Consider the following 22,789-nt stretch of genomic DNA (forward strand, 5'->3'; position numbering starts at 1 on the left):
ACAATCCTTCACATGGGCAGTGATTGCACAATCCTTCACATGGTCAGTGATTAAACAATCCTTCACGTAGGCAGTGATAGCACAATCCTTCACATGGGCAGTGATTGCACAATCCTTCACATAGGCAGTGATTCCACAATCCTTCACATGGGCAGTGATTACACAATCCTTCAAGTGGGCAGTGATTACACAACCCTTCACATTGGCAGTGATTGCACAATCCTTCACATGGGTAGTGATTGCACAATCCTTCACATGGTCAGTGATTAAACAATCCTTCACGTGGGCAGTGATAGCACAATCCTTCACATGGGCAGTGATTACACAATCCTTCACATGGGCAGTGATTACACAATCATTGAAGTGGGCAGTGATTACACAATCCTTCACATGGGCAGTGATTACACAATCCTTCACATGGGTAGTGATTGCACAATCCTTCACATGGTCAGTGATTAAACAATCCTTCACATGGGCGGTGATAGCACAATCCTTCACATGGGCAGTGATTGCACAATCCTTCACATGGGCAGTGATTACACAATCCTTCACGTGGGCAGTGATTCCACAATCCTTCACGTGGGCAGTCATTCCAGAATCCTTCACATGGACAGTGATTACACAATCCTTCACGTGGGCAGTGATTCCACAATCCTTCGAATGGGCAGTGATTACACAATCCTTCACGATGTCAGTGATTAAACAATCCTTCACGTGGGCAGTGATTGCACAATCCTTCACATGGGCAGTGATTACACAGTCCTTCACGTGGGCAGTGATTCCACAATCCTTCGAATGGGCAGTGATTACACAATCCTTCACGATGTCAGTGATTAAACAAACCTTCACGTGGGCAGTGATTGCACAATCCTTCACATGGGCAGTGATTGCACAGTCCTTTACATGGGCAGTGATTCCACAATCCTTCACATCCGCAGTGATTCCACAATCCTTCACATGGGTAGTGATTCCACAATCCTTCACATGGGCAGTGATTGCACAATCCTTCACATGGGCAGTGATTACACAATCCTTCACATGGGCAGTGATTACACAATCCTTCACATCCGCAGTGATTCCACAATCCTTCACATGGTCAGTGATTAAACAATCCTTCAAGTGGGCAGTGATTACACAATCCTTCACATGGGCAGTGATTGCACAATCCTTCGCATGGGTAGTGATTGCACAATCCTTCACATGGCCAGTGATTAAACAATCCTTCACGTGGGCAGTGATAGCACAATCCTTCACATGGGCAGTGATTACACAATCCTTCACATGGGCAGTGATTACACAATCCTTCAAGTGGGCAGTGATTACACATTCCTTCACATGGGCAGTGATTACACAATCCTTCACATGGGTAGTGATTGCACAATCCTTCACATGGTCAGTGATTAAACAATCCTTCACGTGGGCAGTGATAGCACAATCCTTCACATGGGCAGTGGTTGCACAATCCTTCACATGGGCAGTGATTACACAATCCTTCACGTGGGCAGTGATTCCACAATCCTTCACATGGGCAGTGATTACACAATCCTTCACATGGTCAGTGATTAAACAATCCTTCACGTGGGCAGTGATTACACAATCCTTCACATGGGCAGTGATTGCACAATCCTTCGCATGGGTAGTGATTGCACAATCCTTCACATGGCCAGTGATTAAACAATCCTTCACGTGGGCAGTGATAGCACAATCCTTCACATGGGCAGTGATTACACAATCCTTCACATGGGCAGTGATTACACAATCCTTCAAGTGGGCAGTGATTACACAATCCTTCACATGGGCAGTGATTACACAATCCTTCACATGGGTAGTGATTGCACAATCCTTCACATGGTCAGTAATTAAACAATCCTTCACGTGGGCAGTGATAGCACAATCCTTCACATGGGCAGTGGTTGCACAATCCTTCACATGGGCAGTGATTACACAATCCTTCACGTGGGCAGTGATTCCACAATCCTTCACATGGGCAGTGATTACACAATCCTTCACATGGGCAGTGATTTCACAATCCTTAAAGTGGGCAGTGACTACACAATCCTTCACATGGGCAGTGATTGCACAATCCTTCGCATGGGTAGTGATTGCACAATCCTTCACATGGTCAGTGATTAAACAATCCTTCACGTGGGCAGTGATAGCACAATCCTTCACATGGGCAGTGATTACACAATCCTTCACATGGGCAGTGATTACACAATCCTTCAAGTGGGCAGTGATTACACAATCCTTCACATGGGCAGTGATTACACAATCCTTCACATGGGTAGTGATTGCACAATCCTTCACATGGTCAGTGATTAAACAATCCTTCACGTGGGCAGTGATAGCACAATCCTTCACATGGGCAGTGGTTGCACAATCCTTCACATGGGCAGTGATTACACAATCCTTCACGTGGGCAGTGATTCCACAATCCTTCACATGGGCAGTGATTACACAATCCTTCACATGGGCAGTGATTTCACAATCCTTAAAGTGGGCAGTGATTACACAATCCTTCACATGGGCAGTGATTGCACAATCCTTCACATGGGCAGTGATTGCACAATCCTTCACATGGGCAGTGATTACACAATCCTTCACATAGGCAGTGATTGCACAATCCTTCAAGTGGGCAGTGATTGCACAATCCTTCAAGTGGGCAGTGATTGCACAATCCTTCACGTGGGCAGTGATTCCAGAATCCTTCATATGGACAGTGATTACACAATCATTCACATGGGCAGTGATTACACAATCCTTCACGTGGGCAGTGATTACAGAATCCTTCACATCCGCAGTGATTCCACAATCCTTCACGTGGGTAGTGATTGCACAATCCTTCACGTGGGCAGTGATTGCAGAATCCTTCACATGGGCAGTGATTACACAATCCTTAGCATGGGCAGTCATTACACAATCCTTCACATGGGTAGTGATTGCACAATCCTTCACGTGGGCAGTGATTGCAGAATCCTTCACATGGACAGTGATTAAACAATCCTTCACTTGGGTAGTGATTGCACAATCCTTCACATGGGCAGTGATTACATAGTCCTTCACGTGGGCAGTGATTACACAATCCTTCACATGGGCAGTGATTGCACAATCCTTCACGTGACCAGTGATTGCACAACCCTTCACATGGGCAGTGATTCCACAATCCTTCACATGGGCAGTGATTACAGAATCCTTCACATGGGCAGTGATTACACAATCCTTCACATGGGTAGTGATTACTCAATCCTTCACATGGGTAGTGATTACACAATCCTTCACGTTGTCAGTGTTTAACAATCCTTCACGTGGGCAGTGATTGCACAATCCTTCACATGGGCAGTTATTGCACAGTCTTTTACGTGGGCAGTGATTACACAATCCTTCACATGGGCAGTGATTACACAATCCTTCACATGGGCAGTGATTACACAATCCATCACATGGGTAGTGATTACACAATCCTTCACATGAGCAGTGGTTGCATAGTCATTTACGTGGGCAGTGATTACACAATCCTTCCCATGGTCAGTGATTAAACAATCCTTCACATGGGCAGTTGTTACACAATCCATCACATGGGTAGTGATTACACAATCGTTCACATGGGCAGTGATTGCACAGTCCTTCACATGGGCAGTGATTACATAGTCCTTCACATGGGCAGGGATTACACAATCCTTCACATGGGCTGTGATTACATAGTCCTTCACATGGGCAGTGATTGCACAATCCTTCAAGTGGGCAGTGATTAAACAATACTTCACATGGGCAGTGATTACACAATCCTTCACGTGGGCAGTGATTCCACAATCCTTCACGTGGGTAGTGATTGCACAATCCTTCACGTGGGCAGTGATTGCAGAATCCTTCACATGGGCAGTGATTACACAATCCTTCACGTGGGCAGTGATTACACAAACCTTCACGTGGACAGTGATTACACAATCCTTCACATGGGCAGTGATTACACAGTCCTTCACATGGGCAGTGATTACAAAGTCCTTCACGTGGGCAGTGATTCCACAATCCTTCAAATGGGCAGTGATTACACAATCCTTCACGATGTCAGTGATTAAACAATCCTTCACGTGGGCAGTGATTGCACAGTCCTTTACATGGGCAGTGATTCCACAATCCTTCACATCCGCAGTGATTCCACAATCCTTCACATGGGTAGTGATTGCACAATCCTTCACGTGGGCAGTGATTACACAATCCATCACATGGGTAGCGATTCCACAATCCTTCACATGGGCAGTGATTACACAATCCTTCACGTGGGCAATGATTCCACAATCCTTCACGTGGGCAGTGATTACACAATCCTTCACATGGGCAGTGATTGCACAATCCTTCAAGTGGACAGTGATTGCACAATCCTTCACAAGGGCATTGATTGCACATTCCTTCAAGTTGACAGTGATAACACAATCCTTCACATGGGCAGTGATTACACAATCCTTCACGTGGGCAATGATTCCACAATCCTTCACGTGGGCAGTGATTACACAATCCTTCACATGGGCAGTGATTGCACAATCCTTCACATGGGCAGTGATTACACAATCCTTGAAGTGGGCAGTGATTACACAATCCTTCACATCGGCAGTGATTACACAATCCTTGACATGGGCAGTGATTACACAATCCTTCACATGGGCAGTGATTACACAATCCTTCACGTGGGCAGTGATTAAACAATCCTTCACGTGGTCAGTGATTACACAATCCTTCACATGGGCAGTGATTAAACAATCCTTCAAGTGGGCAGTGATTACACAATCCTTCACGTGGGCAGTGATTGCACAATCCTTCAAGTGGGCAGTGATTACATAATCCTTCACATGGGCAGTGATTACACAATCCTTCACGTGGTCAGTGATTACAGAATCATTCACGTGGGCAGTGATTACACAATCCTTCACATGGGCAGTGATTAGACAATCCTTCACGTGGGCAGTGATTACACAATCCTTCAAGTGGGCAGTGATTACACAATCCTGCCTTTACGTATATACGTCAGTTCAATATAACGGTTTCATGGACAACATGAAACACTTGAAATATACTACATTTACTCTTTCGTGGAAATGAAATATGACTGAAACTCAGACTCCTAACCTGAGTACGAGTGACCTACTGAATTACTACTATATAGTTACAACGGAAATATTGCTGAGGATCCACTATAAGCTCCACAGCAGCCATGTTATCCTTGCGGGCGTGGTCGGAGTGGGTAGGCAAATGGTGCACTAGTCTCCACATGTCGAGTCACTGTTTCCCCGGGGAGGGGAAGCAGGACATGACACACTCAGTCCGTTTGACTCCAAATGAGAACGATGAATTGCAAAATAACTCGAAATCCAGAAATGTGTATGAAACATCAATACAATACTTGACCATGAATACCTTGTACCCAACAAAATCTTAATTTTGTTTATTGTAAGACCCATGACGGATGAAGTTCTTTAAGAAACTATCATGTAATTTTGTATAGAAATGTGTACATGACACGTAGGGGGACAAACAGTGGAAGGAACAGCGCAAGCACGGTCTGCACGTGCTACACAGTGACCGTGTTCATTCAATGACAAGATGCGCTACTCAGCAGATGTTAAACAGGTGATGTTGAATGTGTATGATTTCTTTAGAAGTGAAGCAGAAAGAGCAAAGCCTTTTTATGCAATTAATAAATTCTTGAAACGAGCTTCAAAAGCTCTTAGTATGTCCCCTCAGAAACTTAAAAATGTTGTTAGTCGACGAGATACAAATAGTCAGGCCAAAGAGGTAGGGAACATGTCAAAACCACGCAAGGTTGATAAATTAGACAGTTTTCAGAGGGATCAAGTCAGACGTGCAATTGTTAAACTGCACTCAGAAAATAAGTTCCTGTCCCTAAGAATTTTGAAGAAACACCTTGAAACTGACCATGATTTACGTGTTACAAAGTACAAACTATGGCAGCTGTTGCATACATTGGGTTACAAATACAAAAAGATAACTGGAGAAAATAGGGCTGTGTTGTGTGAACGGTCTGACATTGTTCGTCTCCGAAATCATTACCTTCGTACCATCAAGCAGAACCGTGAAGAAGGATATGAGCCCGTCTTCTTAGATGAGACATGGGTAAATGCGTCACACACAGCCAGCAGTCAGTGGGTACCCAGTGGTGACTGTAAGGAGTCTGGTAGAAAGTTACCAATGGAAAAGGGTGAAAGACTCATAGTTCTCCATGCTGGTTCTGCTAGTCAGGGTTTTCTCCCAGACTGTGACCTCGTCTTTAGAGCCAAGGCCAAAGACAACAGGGACTACCACACAGAAATGAACGGCAATGTATTTCTGGAGTGGGTGAAAGATAAATTAGTCAGTGCTTTGCCTACCAAGTCTCTCATTGTCATGGACAGTGCACGGTATCGTAGTGTGCAGGATCCAGAAAGCAAGACTCCAACCTCTAATAACCGTAAAGGAGACATGGTTACTTGGCTGCAACGGAGGAACATTACCTTTCCTTCTCGAGCGACGAAACCACAGCTCTATGAAATCATCAAAACCATGAAACCTGACCCCGTGTATAAAGTTGACAGTTACATCAAGGGTCAGGGTCACGCTGTTTTACGACTGCCACCTTATCACTGCGCCCTGAATCCAATCGAGTTGGTATGGGGCATCGTCAAGGGTGACGTTGGACGATCGAAAACAACGTTCAAATTACGAGACGTTGAACAACTCGTAAAGTTATCCCGTGGTCGGGTAACAGTAGAAACATGGAGGCGTTGTGTGGCCACAGTCGTTGAGTAGATAGAGCCACGTTATTGGTCACGAGATGGACTACGGCCAGCAACAGTCCAACCTATAATAGTGGCAGTCGGTTCAGGTACCAGCAGTTCCGACGACGAGATCTATGGAATGAGCGAGTCAGATTGCGACTGACATTATCATGAGACGGCCCCTCTAACGCTCAGTCATTTCCCCTACCACAGAACGTGCAGTGCATGCGTGCTTGCGCTGTGCCTTCCTCGGTGTGTCCCCCCTACGTGTCATGTACACATTTCTATACAAAATTACATGATAGTTTCTTAAAGAACTTCATCCGTCATGGGTCTTGAAATAAACAAAATTAAGATTTTGTTGGGCACAGGGTATTCATGGTCAAGTACCGTATTGATGTTTCATACACTTTTCTGGATTTCGTGTTATTTTGCAATTCATCGTTCTCATTTGGAGTCAAACGGACTGTAGATGTCCGAGAAGGATCTTCACTTTATCATATCATGTTGATCTTGCAGTGAGACCAAGGCATTTATCTCCTGTCTCGCGGGAAAATCTCAGACCGGATGTGACGGCATGACAAGTGTTGCTCAGTTGGCAACTTCAGCGCAGGCTGCCCTGGCAACCACTAGCTGTAGTAAGTATGCCGAAAACATTGTAAAGACTGATTGCAGCAGATGATCGCCTGACGTGGGTATTGATAAACACAATCTCAACAAATGACTGCTGATGGATCAAAGTCATCAACTTCGTACGTAAGAGTTTGATATCAGCGTATCCGACGGCATTTGCGTTTATTATTCAGCATCCTTGATTTTGTTGTGAAACAGTACACGTGTACTGGCAACATCCTCCATGGTAAAGGGAAGTGCTTCAGTATGTATGGACTATACTGCTGCTCTCACTTTCCTTCTAATATAAGGATTATTTCTAATACTACGCTAGGATTATTTCTAATACAACAGTAAACAGCGCAACTTGGTGTTCTTTCGTCACCAGGTTTCCCGGATGGATCAGCATGTGCGTGTGAACTGAATTATACGAAGGCTGATATGAGCACCAGCAGTCTGAAATGCACGTAAGTATCACCGTGGGTCGGCTTTGACTGCCCACGATACATGTAGGTGTGTCCCCTGCGTGTTCCGACGTCGCGTGCAGTTGTAGCACCTCTCTGTGTGGCTGAAACGTCAACAAACTAAGCAGAGGTCTGTGACAGATCTGAGGAACGTGCAGTGATGAAGTAAATGTAGAAAAGGGGCTTAACATCAAAAGTTACCCAAGCCTGTCATGTTGTTTGAAGCTGAGTCAGAAAGGTACTTGCAGCGATTTGTGAATATGGATGAAATCTGGGTTCACCATTTCCAGCCTGATTCCAAACAACAATCTGCAAGTACTTCCTCAAGTTTGTCCGTTTTCCAAAGGTCACATTTTAATTACTTGTCATATTTGTTCAACATACTGAGTTTTTTGTTGATATACCTCCATGACGTCACGTAATGTCCACAAGATTTCACTATTACATAATTCCTTCTATATGAGGCCTCGAACGTATCATAATTCAACCCTCGCAGGTGCAGATAGTTGGGCGTAGAGGTGTGGCGGTGGTGGTGTGGTGGTGTTTGGATGTGTTTGAAATTAGCGCAGGGTATAAGATGACGTCGGACCTACCTATGTGACACGTATCGTGTTCACCGGGACAAGCAGAAAAGTGGTACTAGCACTGACCATTGATTTCACTGTAATAATGAATGACAATATTTCAGATAACTTTCGTATGCGATTTGGTGAATCACACGTAAAATACTTAATGATGATCCTATATTATCAACATATTTGACACCCTAATGACATATGTAATGTCATTCTGTCCAAACTGAAATTATTTTCCGTAAATTACTTTATTAGAGAGCACAATGTTCAAGGCGACGCACACCCAACTTCCTCACGTACCGAGCTGACATTACACGACCACAGCCTACTAGTATCTTAACACAGGCCCGAGACCCGCTGTTTGACAAAGTATTGTCGTAACTGCTTTCGGGCGTCCAGTGCGACCCTAATACAGTTACTAAATGTATTGCCGTTCCTGGTCCTTGTGGTCACTTAAGCCAGGACATTGCCCTCGCCTTGTCCACCACGGCTCGGCTCCGTCAAGGAGTGATTGGTCTAATGACCCTTACTCCAAGTTGTCTCTATCAGCATTCACACACGCATAATAAAGAAACGCAACACCAGTTTATACTCACATAGTTTTACTTACTCTCAGCCCATCTATCAATACAGAACAGGATCAGACTGGCCAGGCTCGTCACTAGCTGGTGGAAACTTAGAACGATCGGGATTCGCCTCGATCGACTGTAAACCGCGCACCACTCTCCTAATGTTGAGGGTATCATTCTATAGTGTTCGAGCCTGACCTGTCCTTGTCACATGTCTCAATACCTCCATTTGATTCGTTACAAGTTTATATCTTACCATGAACTCATGTGTGTCACCATCGGAAAAATACCAAAAACCTACGTGCCAGGTTGCTCATCTCTCTATTGATTTCGTGACTCGCTCCGAAGCTCCAAATGGATTATACCTTGTAATTCCCCATTTGTTTCATTAACTCATGGATAATAGCCAGGGACCAATCCAATGATAAATATGAAATGTCCAGAATACACTTGTGATAAATGTGAAATGTCTTTTCTCTATTGATTCCTTTCCAACTACCAGTTCTGTCACGAACTATATCTAATGGGTTCTATTTATTATCATTCGTTTCTGAGATGCATTTTTAACCTTATAACAGTATTACCTGGAACTTTACACACATTCCTGTCGCTATGTCGAGAGAATGTATACCGAGGCACTGCTTGTAGGCAAGTAAAGGTATATCTCTCAATCACTTGGAGCTGCTAATTTTTTTTAATTTACCTTTAAAAATATGGTTGTGAAACAAGGTTGCGTGTTGTGTTCTCTTGAACAAGTGACAGAGTTATTTCCCTTCCTGTATATCTATAAGTTGGAGATGATGATAGCGTGTGGGTGGGAGTGAGTGAGTGAGTTTTACGCCGCTTTTAGCAATATTCAAGCAATAACACGGCGGGGGACACCAGAAATGGGCTTCACACTTTGTACCCATGTCGGGAATCGAACCCGGGTTTTCGGCGTGACGAGCGAACGCTTTAACCACTTGGCTACCCGACCGCCCCCGTGTGGGTGGGACTTTCAGCTGATGTTGTCTTCTTTATTTTTACCTGTTGTACCTGCCGGCCTTCCACAGAGCTCTTCGGGATTTTCTTGGCTGCCTGATCGGAACATCCGGAACCGGATGTGACGGAAGTACAACCCTGCGCACGCTCGCGTCTAACATTGACACCAGCATGACAGCGTTGGGCGACACAGATTGTCGTATGTGTAAATTGTGGTCTCTTTTTGATACGAAAGAATGAAACATGTCATCCTCTACACATCGTAACAATAACGTAACAATAATGTTGAAAGTTTAAAAAAACAAGACGATTTTACAAGATTTAGCTCACCAGAATGAAGTCATAGCCTGGCGCGTTTGTACGCATGTCCGTGTGTTAACGTTTCACTTCCCCTTACAATGTTAAGGTGTAAGCACGAACATTCAGGACGATGTCTGGAACCATCATTGGTCTGTGTGTTGTGTCAAAATATATGTTTGTTTTTCTTTAACTGTAGGAATGTTTGTTTTTCTTTAACTGTAGGAACCTTTCATTCGTGGAGAATGTTTCAACATCCTCTTCACAGAAATCAAAGGGCTCAGATATGTGTGTGGAATATATAGCGTTACAGTTGGAATAAATTATATCAAGAACATCATCTGCAAACTGGTTTGACCATTGTTGACGGTGTCTTACATCCCAACGCTTTACGAACTGTGGTGAATCGTTAGATACAGCCACACTTGATGGCATAGCACATTCAGCTTTATACAATGAGCAACAGTGCCTTGATGCTATGTATTTTCTGTAAGAAAATAACAAAGTCCAATAACAATTATTCTAAATTAGTCATATCTGTCTCTTCACCCAGCCAGCAAATCCAACTGTGCGTGTCAGATCGCCTACATCACGGCTGATATCAGTGACAACTCCAAGAAATGCACGTTCGTATTCCAAGCTGCCTTCATCTCTACAGTAACTACATCGTAATTAAACATACATTAACCACATACATATCCGAATTCTATAACCATTGTATAATGTACACTTTAAACTTGCATTAGCAAAAAACATACTTGTACATCTATCCAAATATGATAACAACTACCGAGGGTACAAAAGGACGGTCATCAGGTTCAACAAATATCATTCGTACGCAGTGTGTCATCGAAGAATATCATTGATGTCAGTACGAAGTGGAGTTTATCATGAGCGGCATCACATTAAGAAGAGTGAGTGGGTGAGTTGGGTTTAACGCCGCTTTTAACAGTATTCCGGTTATATCACAGCGTGTCAGCTTAATGTGGGAGGAAAGCCCGAAGTGATGCAGGACTCAGACGTTTACCACTTCGGTGAAACCCGTGAGCACGGGTATGGTGCTGACAAACCTAGAAACATAATCGGGGCGAACCGGGATTCGAACCAACAATCATAGGTTTCTGGCGTGCCCAAGGGACGCAACTCTGCACAGCGAATCGCGGCGCCTTATACGACTGGGCCACCCGTGCCCCAGATTAAGAAAAGTGTCGCATCACGACAAGCATCATGCCTCACAGTGTATAAGTTAGCTCAGTGTATCAGGTACCATAGTGTATCATGCTCACAGTGTATCATGGCCCACAGTGTATCATGGCTCACAGTGTACCATGGCTCACAGTGTATCATGTCTCACAATGTATCATGGCCCACAGTGTATCATGGCTCACAGTGTACCATGGCTCACAGTGTACCATGGCTCACAATGTATCATGGCCCACAGTGTATCATGGCTAACAGTGTACCATGGCTCACAGTGTACCATGGCTCACAGTGTACCATGGCTCACAATGTATCATGGCCCACAGTGTATCATGGCTAACAGTGTACCATGGCTCACAGTGTACCATGGCTCACAGTGTATCATGGCTCACAGTGTATCATGGCCCACAGTGTATCATGGCTCACAGTGTACCATGGCTCACAATGTATCATGGCCCACAGTGTATCATGGCTAACAGTGTACCATGGCTCACAGTGTATCATGGCCCACAGTGTATCATGACTCACAGTGTATCATGGCCCACAGTGTATTATGACTCACAGTGTTTCAGGTACCACAGTGTATCATGGCCCACAGTGTATCATGTCTCACAGTGTATCATGGCCCACAGTGCATCATGTCTCACAGTGTATCATGACTCACAGTGTATCATGGCCCACAGTGTATCATGATTCACATTGTATCATGACTCACGGTGCATCATCACTCACAGTGTATCATGGCCCACAGTGCATCATGTCTCACAGTGTTTCAGGTACCACAGTGTATCATGACTCACAGTGTTTCATGACTCACAGTGCATCATAACTCAAAGTGTATCATGGCCCACAGTGTATCATGTCTCACAGTGTATCATGACTCACGGTGTATCGTGTCTCACAGTGTATCATGTCTCACAGTGTATCATGTCTCACAGTGTATCATGACTCACAGTGCATCATGTCTCACAGTGTATCATGACTCACAGTGTATCATGGCCCAAAGTGTATCATGTCTCACAGTGTATCATGTCTCACGGTGTATCGTGTCTCACAGTGTATCATGGCCCACAGTGTATCATGACTCACAGTGTTCCAGGTACCACAGTGTATCATGACTCACAGTGTATCATGGCCCCAAGTGTATCATGTCTCACAGTGTATCATGTCTCACAGTGTATCATGACTCACAGTGCATCATGTCTCACAGTGTATCATGACTCACAGTGTATCATGTCTCACAGTGTATCATGTCTCACAGTGTATCATGGCCCACAGTGTTTCTGGTACCACAGTGTATCATGGCCCACAGTGTATCATGACTCACAGTGTTCCAGGTACCACAGTGTATCATGACTCACAGTGTATCATGGCCCCCAGTGTATCATGTCTCACAGTGTATCATGACTCACAGTGTATCATGGCCCACAGTGTATTATGACTCACAGTGTTTCAGGTACCACAGTGTATCATGACTCACAGTGCATCATGACTCACAGTGTATCATGTCTCACAGTGTATCATGTCTCACAGTGTTTCAGGTACAACATTGTGTCATGACTCACAGTGCATCATGACTCACAGTGTATCATGGCCCACAGTGTATCATGTCTCACAGTGTATCATGACTCACAGTGTATCATGTCTTACAGTGTATCATGGCTGACAGTGTATCATGGCTGACAGTGTATCATGGCCCTCAGTGTATCATGGCCCACTGTGTATCATGACTCAAAGTGTACCACGGATCACAGTATATCATGTCTCACAGTGTATCATGACTCAAAGTGTATCATGTCTCACAGTGTATCATGTCTCACAGTGTATCATGACACACAGTGTTTCATGACTCACAGTGTATCATGGCCTACAGTGTATCATGACTCACAGTGTTTCATGACTAACAGTGTATCCTGACCAACAGTGTTTCATGACTCACGGTGTATCATGGCCCTAAGTGTATCATGGCCGACAGTGTATCATGGCCCACAGTGTATCATAACTCACGGTGTATCAGGCCCCACAGTGTATCATGGCTCACAGTGTTTCATGGCCTACAGTGTATCATGACTCACAGTATATCATGGCCCACAGTGTATCATGACTCACAGTGTATCATGGCCCACAGTGTATCATGGCCCACAGTGTATCATGGCCCACAGTGTATCATGGCCCACAGTGTATCATGACACACAGTATATCATGGCCCACAGTGTATCATAACTCACAGTGTATCATGGCCCACAGTGTTCCAGGTACCACAGTGTATCATGGCTAACTGTATCATGACTCACAGTGTATCATGGCCAACAGTGTATCATGATTCACAGTGTTTCACGTACCACAGTGTATAATGGCTAACACTGTATCATGACTCACAGTGTATCATGACCGACAGTGTATCATGGCCCACAGTGTATCATGACTCACAGTGTATCATGGCCCACAGTGTATCATGGCCCATGGTTTAGCATGGCCCACAGTGTATCATAGCCCACAGTGTATCATGGCCCACAGTGTATCATGGCCGACAGTGTATCATGGCTCACAGTGTTTCATGGCCCACAGTGTATCATGGCCCACAGTGTATCATGGCCGACAGTGTAACATGGCCCACGGTGTATCATGCCCCACATTGTATCATGGCTCACAGTGTATCATGGCTCACAGTGTATCATGGCTCACAGTGTATCATGGCCCACAGTGTATCATGGCCCATGGTTTCGCATGGCCCACAGTGTATCATGGCCCACAGTGTATCATGGTCCACAGTGTATCATGGCCCACAGTGTATCATGGCCTACAGTATATCATGGACCACAGTATCATGACCCACAGTGTATCATAACTCACGGTGTATCATGGCCCACAGTGTTCCAGGTACCACAGTGTATCATGGCTAACACTGTATCATGACTCACAGTGTATCATGGCCAACAGTATATCATGACTCACAGTGTTTCTGGTACCACAGTGTATCATGACTCACAGTGTTTCAGGTACCACAGTGTATCATGGCTAACACAGTATCATGACTCACAGTGTATCATGGCCAACAGTATATCATGGCCCATGGTTTAGCATGGCCAACAGTGTATCATGACTCACAGTGTATCATGGCCCACAGTGTATCATGGCCAATGGTTTAGCATGGCCAACAGTGTATCATGACTCACAGTGTATCATGGCCAACAGTGTATCATGGCCCACAGTGTATCGTGGCCCACAGTGTATCATGACTCACAGTGTTTCAGGTACCAAAGTGTATCATGTCTCACAGCGTATCATGACTCACAGTGTATCATGACTCACAGTGTATCCTGTCTCACAGTGTATCATCACTCACAGTGTTTCATGTACCACAGTGTATCATGACTCACAGTGTATCATGTCTAACAGTGTATCATCACTCACGGTGTTTCATGTCTCACAGCGTATCATGACTCACAGTGTATCATGACTCGCAGTGTATCATGGCTCACAGTGTTTCAGGTACCACAGAGTATCATGACTCACAGTGTATCATGACTCACAGTGTATAATGGCCCACAATATCTTGACTCACAGTGTCTCATGACTCACAGTGTATCATGGCTCACAGTGTATCGCGGCTGACAGTGTATCATGACCTATAGTGTATGAGGACTCGCAGTGTTTCATGTACCACAGTGTATCATGTCTTACGGTGTATCATGTCTCACAATGTATCATGACTCACGGTGTTCCAGGTGCCAAAGTGTATCATGTCTGACAGCGTATCATGACTCTCAGTGTATCATGACTCACGGTGTATCATGGCCCACAATATCTTGACTCACAGTGTATCATAACTCACAGTGTATCATGACCCACAGTGTATCAGTACTCACAGTGTATCAATGGCTCACAGTGTATCGTGGCTGACAGTGTATCATGACCCACAGTATATGATGACTCACAGTGTATCATGACTCACAGTGTATCATGTCTCACAGTGTATCATGACTCACATTGTATCATGGCTCACAGTGGTTCATGTACCAAAGTGCATCATGTCTCACAGCGTATCATGACTCACAGTGTATCATGACTCACGGTGTTTCAGGTACCAAAGTGTATCATGTCTCACAGCGTATCATGACTCACAGTGTTTCATGTCTCACGGTGTATCATGACTCACAGTGTTTCTGGTACCACGGGGTATCATGACACACAGTGTATCATGACTCATAGTGTATCATGTCTCACAGTGTATCATGACTCAGATTTTATCATGGCTTAACAGTGTTTCAGGTACCACAGTGTGTCATGACTCACAGTGTATCATGACTCACAGTGTATGATGATTCACAGTGTATCGTGGCTCACAGTCTGTCATGACTCACAGTTTATCGTGGCTCGCAGTGTTTCATCACTCACAGTGTATCATGACTCACAGTGTATCATGACTCACGGTGTTTCAGGTACCACAGTGTATCATGGCCTACAGTGTATCATGTCTCACAGTGTATCGTGGATCAATGTGTACCATGGCCTACAATGAATCATGGTTCACTGTGTATCATGTCTCCGATGTATCATGACTCACAGTGTTTAAGGTACCACAGTGTATCATGGCTCACTGTGTACCATGGTCAACAGTGTATCATGGCTCACAGTGTATCATGTCTCACAGTGTATCGTGGATCAATGTGTACCATGGCCTACAATGTATCATGGTTCACTGTGTATCATGTCTCCGATGTATCATGACTCACAGTGTTTAAGGTACCACAGTGTATCATGGCTCACTGTGTACCATGGTCAACAGTGTATCATGGCTCACAGTTTATCATGGCTCACTGTGTATCATGTCTCACAGTGTATGATGGTACGAAGCGGTACGAAGCGTAGCATAGTACCAGGTATATCATCGTACAAAGGGAATCATTCATACGAAGGTTATCATCGCACCAATGAAATGTTGGTACGAAGGATTACATAGTACTAAATGTATTATGGTACTATCATGGGAGATTAATGGACTTATTAATGGATTATTATTATTATTATTATTATTATTATTATTATTATTATTATTATTTCCCAAATATATCCATTCTTTCAAACAAAATTCTGTTTAATCCGCCTTAGGAATTCAAGGGCCTTGTGAAATGTGAACGAGGGCCTTGAATACATGTAATCAGATTCAATATGATTTCTCATAGAGTAAACAATCGGATTTATTGCCAGTGTCCAAATTCTGCTGTTAATCGACCGGAAAACCAGTTGCAGGGTGATGAATAATCGAGTCATGAGACCCAGACATTTGTCTCTTTTTCCTTTCTTCTCCAGTGAGGTCAAGAAGCTAACTTCATGCTTTTTAGCGTCTGTCGCCAATGGCTGCGGCTCCGCAACGACCCAAACGTACATCGGCAAAATTGTAGAGTCGACATTCACTGACATTGGTCCAAGCGACTGCCGTACGTATTACTGTTATAACTGCTTAGCATCTGTCTGTATGGCAGGTCAAGGTAAGCCCAGCAATAACGCAGGTCGCGGACGTTTACAACTTCAGAATGGTCCACACAGACGACCAAACCCGGAGCGAATCTTGGGCAGTGGAAGGCACGCATTGGTCCCAAAGCGGAGCAGATGCTATTAACTTAATAATATTTGCATATACCTTGATGCACATAGACACGTCTAGTATTTAGCTCTATATGCAAGCAATCTACCATTGAGTGTATTGAGACACAGATATTTGCTCAAGAGGCATTCGTTTTCAGGCAGAATTATTTTTATTTCATTCAATTATTTATTTCTTTAGTAGGGCTACATCACTATTTGTTATATCTCAGTGGTGATTTTTTTTTTATCTCTCTCCATCTATACTGGCGGGAAAATGTAACTGTGCTTCATGTAAAGTGGTGTAAATGTTAAGTTATTGAAAATAACAACATAATATTTGGTCTTTTGTCGGATCAATGTTTTATCATTACAACTCATTGACAAAACCTTCGTGCCGCAATTCAAATTGCCATTAACTATGATGGGCTGTGTTCTTCCATGAGTTGTCATGCCATCCCATACCATTTCACTTCCACCATAAAACTGACGGCGTTGAGTAACGCAAGCGTCGCTAAAACATTCTCTTGGACTCATGCGCGACCATCAGAGCTGCCAAAGTGAAACCTGGACGCATGTACCAACTGCTGTCTACACCAAGCTAGGCGTGACATGGAAGCAGAACTGTGCGTGTCGCTGGACTTCGTTGTGCGCCATTCCTGCCTGTAGCATATCCATAGCATGTAGACATTGATTTTTCAGCAAGCCGTGTAGTTGCGTAAGTGTTACGGTTAAACAAAAGTGTTTTAGGAGCACCTGATAGCTAAACAATCGTTGTGTGCTGGTGACAGTAACAAAAACACGTGTGTGAGTATCATGATCCCAACAAACACGCAAACATGCTCGTGCAAATTGTGAATCACGACCTTAAAGTCGAGGCGAGGTCTTCGTAAAATGTATTTAAAGTTGCATTATATAATTTCAGATTAAATTATTTTTTCATTGAACTTTATATGAAGCACAGTTACTTTTTTCCGTTAGTATGTATCAAATATTTTACAAGTTTTCTTCTAACACTGAACAATAGACGAACATAGACACGTTGCTTTTAAACATTGTGGTCAGAAAACTAATTACTTATCAAAAATTGGTTCATGTTAATTATTATGCTCATTTTGAGGTTTACGATTTGTTCGATTCATTGACAGTGAGAGTAAATCAGTTGTCTTAAAGCATGCATCTGGTGACGCACGCACTATTGTAATCTAGCCTGTGTTCTATTACAGCGGTTACTTCCACATGCCAATGTGAGATCAATTTCAACAAAGCCGATATCAGTGACAGATCTACCACGTGCAAGTAAGTTAGATTTATCTCCCCTGAGGTTTCGATGTTTAAGTACTTAGAGGAAATATCAGTGCAGTGTGATTTGGCGCAGCAGTCCCAAAACATATACCTTGCACTTGTATTCATTTAATCGTAGTTAGTATTAGTCAAAGAAGATATACTACAATGGCAGTTCAAGTTATATTATATTTATATGTTTACAGTCGTAGTGTATTTGAAATCGTTCCTACCGAGCTGCACGCGAGTTAACAACGTATTGAAATTTAATAGTTACAGTATTTGACGTTAAAAGGTGTATTGACCCATGTCTCTCGTTATAAATTATCTGATAAAGACTTCACTTGTGTATTGATAAAGTATAAATACAAATAATGTAGGTTCGACTATTCACCGTTGTTGCATGTATATCAGAGCCACAAATGCAACCATTATGTTTCTGGGTTTGTCAGGGTTTCGCTAAAGTGGTAAACGTGTGAGACGTGCATCACCTGACACGCCATGACACGTCTGACATACTGTTCCTTGCGGCGTTACACCAAACCAACTCACCAATAACTAGCATCAGTAAAGAAAAGCTTGCACTCTATGCTAAAATAGCTTCAGCTATACAACTCGGTCCAATGTTGGCGATGAATGTGGCTTCAATGAAAATATTACAATGTTGAATATTATGTTCGTACTAAGTTGTAATTTTCCCCATAACCTTATAAGTAGTAGTCGTGTGAGCCGACTAAAGAAGGCAATCTATTCGCCGTGTGTTGCGTCCCTGCGTTGAAGGACGGGAGTCTGGAGGTTGAGGGGCTGGAGTCAGGAGTCTTCCAACTGCCAGATACCCACTTCCATCATTATAATTCCTGGACGGGTGGAAGAATGGGCTCAGTTCTATCACCCTTGCCGCTACGTCACCCTTGATCACCACTCTAACTCAAGAATTATACATCTTATACCACCCTACGTGAATGCTATTTTTAAGACACTTGTATAGCTACTTGTCAGATGAATGACGATTATTTCCCACGACTATTTATATCGGTGACGTGTCAGAAGAGGGTTTCTACGAGAATATAAGATATATGCCTGAATAGCTTGACATATTCATTGAATCAGTGAAGGCAATATTTCCTGCGTCGCATAGATCTCTGAAGGAGCTGTTGCGTTGCCTGGAGGCTGTGACGGAAACAACTGACCCTGTATGTGACGGCAGCAAGTTGAAGGAGGATCTCCTCACAGCGTCAATGTCATCTCACTTGGACCTCTGCTCATCAGGTCTGCTTACTTCCATAATTAACCACTCACGCACTTATGTCATTCGCTTTCATTTAGTGCCGTAATACATGTTATGTTTTCTTTGAACAATTATATAACCGTCGATGGAATATATTCTGTAAATAGTTTATAACCTTCTGTGTTGCATTTTGTTTTCAGGTGGCTCGACGGATTCTTCGATCCTGAGTTTGCTCCTCCTGACTATAGCATCCAAGCTGTTGCTGCCACAGTTGCATGAGTAGTAAACACACAAATACTTAGTAGTTTTTTACGTACTTGTTGTTGGAATGATTAAGCAGAATGGGTATTTTTATTTATTTTTTGGGGGGTGGGGGTGGGTGTCTGCATGTACATTTATAACTGAAAACCTTTCCTTGCGGTGAAGGGTACGCACCCCCTGTAAACTCTTGTTTCTCGAGAATGCTTCGAATTGTGTGTTATATTTATTGAATCAGAGGAACAGTCATGTTTACTGTATGCATGTGAAAAGACAATAGAAATGTGTTATTCCTTGTAAACGCACCTCCACACGTTCATAACTACAGTTTTAGCGGGCACGGGTGACCCAGTAGTTTAAGACGCCATCATTCGCTGTATAAAGTTGCGTCGCTTGGGTCACGCCAGAAACCTAGGATCGTGGGTTCGAATCCTGGTTAGCCCCGATTATGTTTCTAGGTTTGTCAGCATCAAACCCCTGGATTTCCGTGAAGTGGTAAACGTCTGAGACCTGCGTCACTTCGGGCTTTCTTCCAACATCAAGCAGGCCACGCCGTGATATAACTGGAGTACTGTTTAAAGCGGCGTTAAACCCAACACATCTATCTCACTCACCTTTCAGTATTAAAATGTAAAGACGTCACAATATAGATTGTGTAACGTCTAAGGATATAAGTGTGTGTCGGGCGTAACAATCTTCCCAGCCAATGACCCTGTATCCCCGATGATCAACTTTGCCCAGGTCGTGTCAATGTTTGCAGTTGCTGACTTATGACATGATCAAAGAGCACAGACGTTTGGCTAAAACGAGTGAAACATATTTGATTAAACTATGAGCAGGTTTACGATCCGACGTGTCTTTACAGCATGTCTGTTCGTGTCTCCTTGGGAAATCAGCTCTCGTGTTTAAATATTAGAAACATGCAACCTGATAACTTTTGCGATCCGCCTTTGTTTACATGTTACTCCCCTACGTTGTTAAGGTTACAAGTACAACTATGTAGGCGTTGAATTAAGTTTAATAAAGTTTACAATGAATCCTAGAAGTTCTACTCATTTCTGATATCAAATATGCAGATGTTGAGGAACAACGACAGTGTCCTTGAAGTCACGGTCGACTGTCTTCCTCTGACTAAAGAATGTGTGAACATGACCGTTACACAAACTCCGTTATCTAATTAGTTTGGTGTTTTGATAAAAGATGTATAAAATGTACAACCTGTTGGAGATTTTTAGATCATTAAACTGGTCTTCATCAGAGATTGGGTTACATTATTTTCAGAAACTATCTCCTCTCGCGAAAGATTGCCATCGGTCGGTTTCACAGATTAAAATATGAATTATTATTATATGTTTCGTCACCGTAACTGTGATCACACGACCGCGACACATCGTTCATCATAGGTTTCACCGGGTGTGCTTCGAGGAACGAGGGAACGTATTCTGCTATCAGTTTGGTTTCAGTTTATTGTGTTCTGACTGTTTCAGTTTATTGTGTCCTGACTATTTCAGTTTTAATTTGCCAAACTGGAAAACTCTTGATAGTTTGGTAACATGAAACACATCTTCATGCAGGTTTTATTCATATGGAAATATAGTTCTAAATCACATTGTTCTGAAACCTATACAAGAAAATGGTTAGCTGAAACTACACATGTCACCTATACACATGTCACCTTTTAATATATCTATCATCACGCCATCACGTTCAGCTTAATTGTCATTAGAGGTCACGTCATTATGTGTAGAAAGCGTGTTTGTCATGAAGATTAACTGTCAGTTCAGCTGTCACCATTGGACAATTACAGGGGATATGAAAACTTAACGACCACGGTGCATGGACATAATCTTCCGTAATTGACTAAATCATGTTTGTTTAGCTCCGTGCTGTTGTCACAGGATTACAATCTCCGGGACGACCAATTTCATCGGAAGAAAGACAAGATTTCAACCTTTGTAGTGATGTGCTGGCACAGTTGTGTTCGCCTTCTTGCGCTGAGCTGTTTGTCTGGAATTCATAGTACCGCGACCAACGCCGCTATACTCGATACACTGAAACATCATCCTATCCTTGTGCATCTGATCGAATTTGTCTTCTCTACTACAATCCAGTGAACACCATGGGAACTCCGTAGATTACGAAAGCCTAATGGTGCCACAATGGAAGCATATTTTTTTTTAAATCGAAATTGCTCGTTGTTTCAGATAGTTTCTCGATATTTCGAGCTCTTTCTCGTTCCTTCGATTTTTTTCTCTCGTTATTTCGATTATTTGCTCGAAATAACAAGTTTTTCTTGTTACTTCGATATTTTTCATTTATTTTCTCGTTATTTGAAGTTTATTTAAAAAACTCAAAATTTCGATTTCAATAAATTATTTTCTCGAAATTTCGGAAAGAAACTTGAAATAACGAGAAAATAATCGCCATTACGAGAAAATAATCGAAGTAACGAGAACAAACTCGAAGCAACGAGAAAATAATTGAAATAACGAGTAAATAATTGAAACAAGGGGGAAATAATTTAAAATTACGAAAATATAATCGAAGTAACGAAAAGAAACTCGAAATTTCGAGAAAACAACCAAATAATTGAAAAAAAGATATATGTTACCAAAGTGGCAGCTCTAGGCTTTCGTATTAGAGGAGTCACCCATCGTATCAAAACAAATAAGAAATCAGCGTTATCACTATCCCCTCGCCATGAGTGAGTGAGTTTGGTTAAACACCTCTTTGAACAATATTCCCGTTATACCACGGCGTATTACCTTAATATGGTGCAATCCATTAGCACGGGTATGGTGCTGAGAAACCTAGAAACAAAATCAGAGTGAACTGGGTTTGGACCCCACGATCATAGATTTCAGGTGTGCTCAAGGGACAGAACTCGGCGTCCCATAAAGCCTTAAAGGGGCCCTGATCTAAAGCAACTCAATTTTAGTCAATCTGGACAGATTTTTCAGTCAAAATG

General features: G+C 43.1%; 1 protein-coding gene across 1 annotated transcript in view; it reads left to right on the forward strand.

The window, feature by feature from the left end:
* Window positions 1–20,863, forward strand: part of LOC124115550 — a 46,209-nt gene extending 25,346 nt beyond the window's left edge. The window contains exons 15-22 of the mRNA XM_046476578.2: window positions 7,287–7,405; window positions 7,768–7,846; window positions 10,040–10,167; window positions 10,819–10,891; window positions 16,779–16,906; window positions 18,278–18,350; window positions 19,474–19,604; window positions 19,764–20,863. Coding sequence (XP_046332534.1) covers window positions 7,287–7,405; window positions 7,768–7,846; window positions 10,040–10,167; window positions 10,819–10,891; window positions 16,779–16,906; window positions 18,278–18,350; window positions 19,474–19,604; window positions 19,764–19,846 — 814 coding nt within the window. The 3' untranslated portion in view covers window positions 19,847–20,863. The remainder of the gene's footprint in view (window positions 1–7,286; window positions 7,406–7,767; window positions 7,847–10,039; window positions 10,168–10,818; window positions 10,892–16,778; window positions 16,907–18,277; window positions 18,351–19,473; window positions 19,605–19,763) is intronic.
* Window positions 20,864–22,789: the final 1,926 nt, after the last annotated feature.

Source organism: Haliotis rufescens, unplaced genomic scaffold (assembly GCF_023055435.1).
Source record: "Haliotis rufescens isolate VD_foot unplaced genomic scaffold, xgHalRufe1.0.p SCAF_6, whole genome shotgun sequence".
In the NCBI taxonomy this organism is placed as follows: Eukaryota; Metazoa; Mollusca; class Gastropoda; order Lepetellida; family Haliotidae; genus Haliotis; species Haliotis rufescens.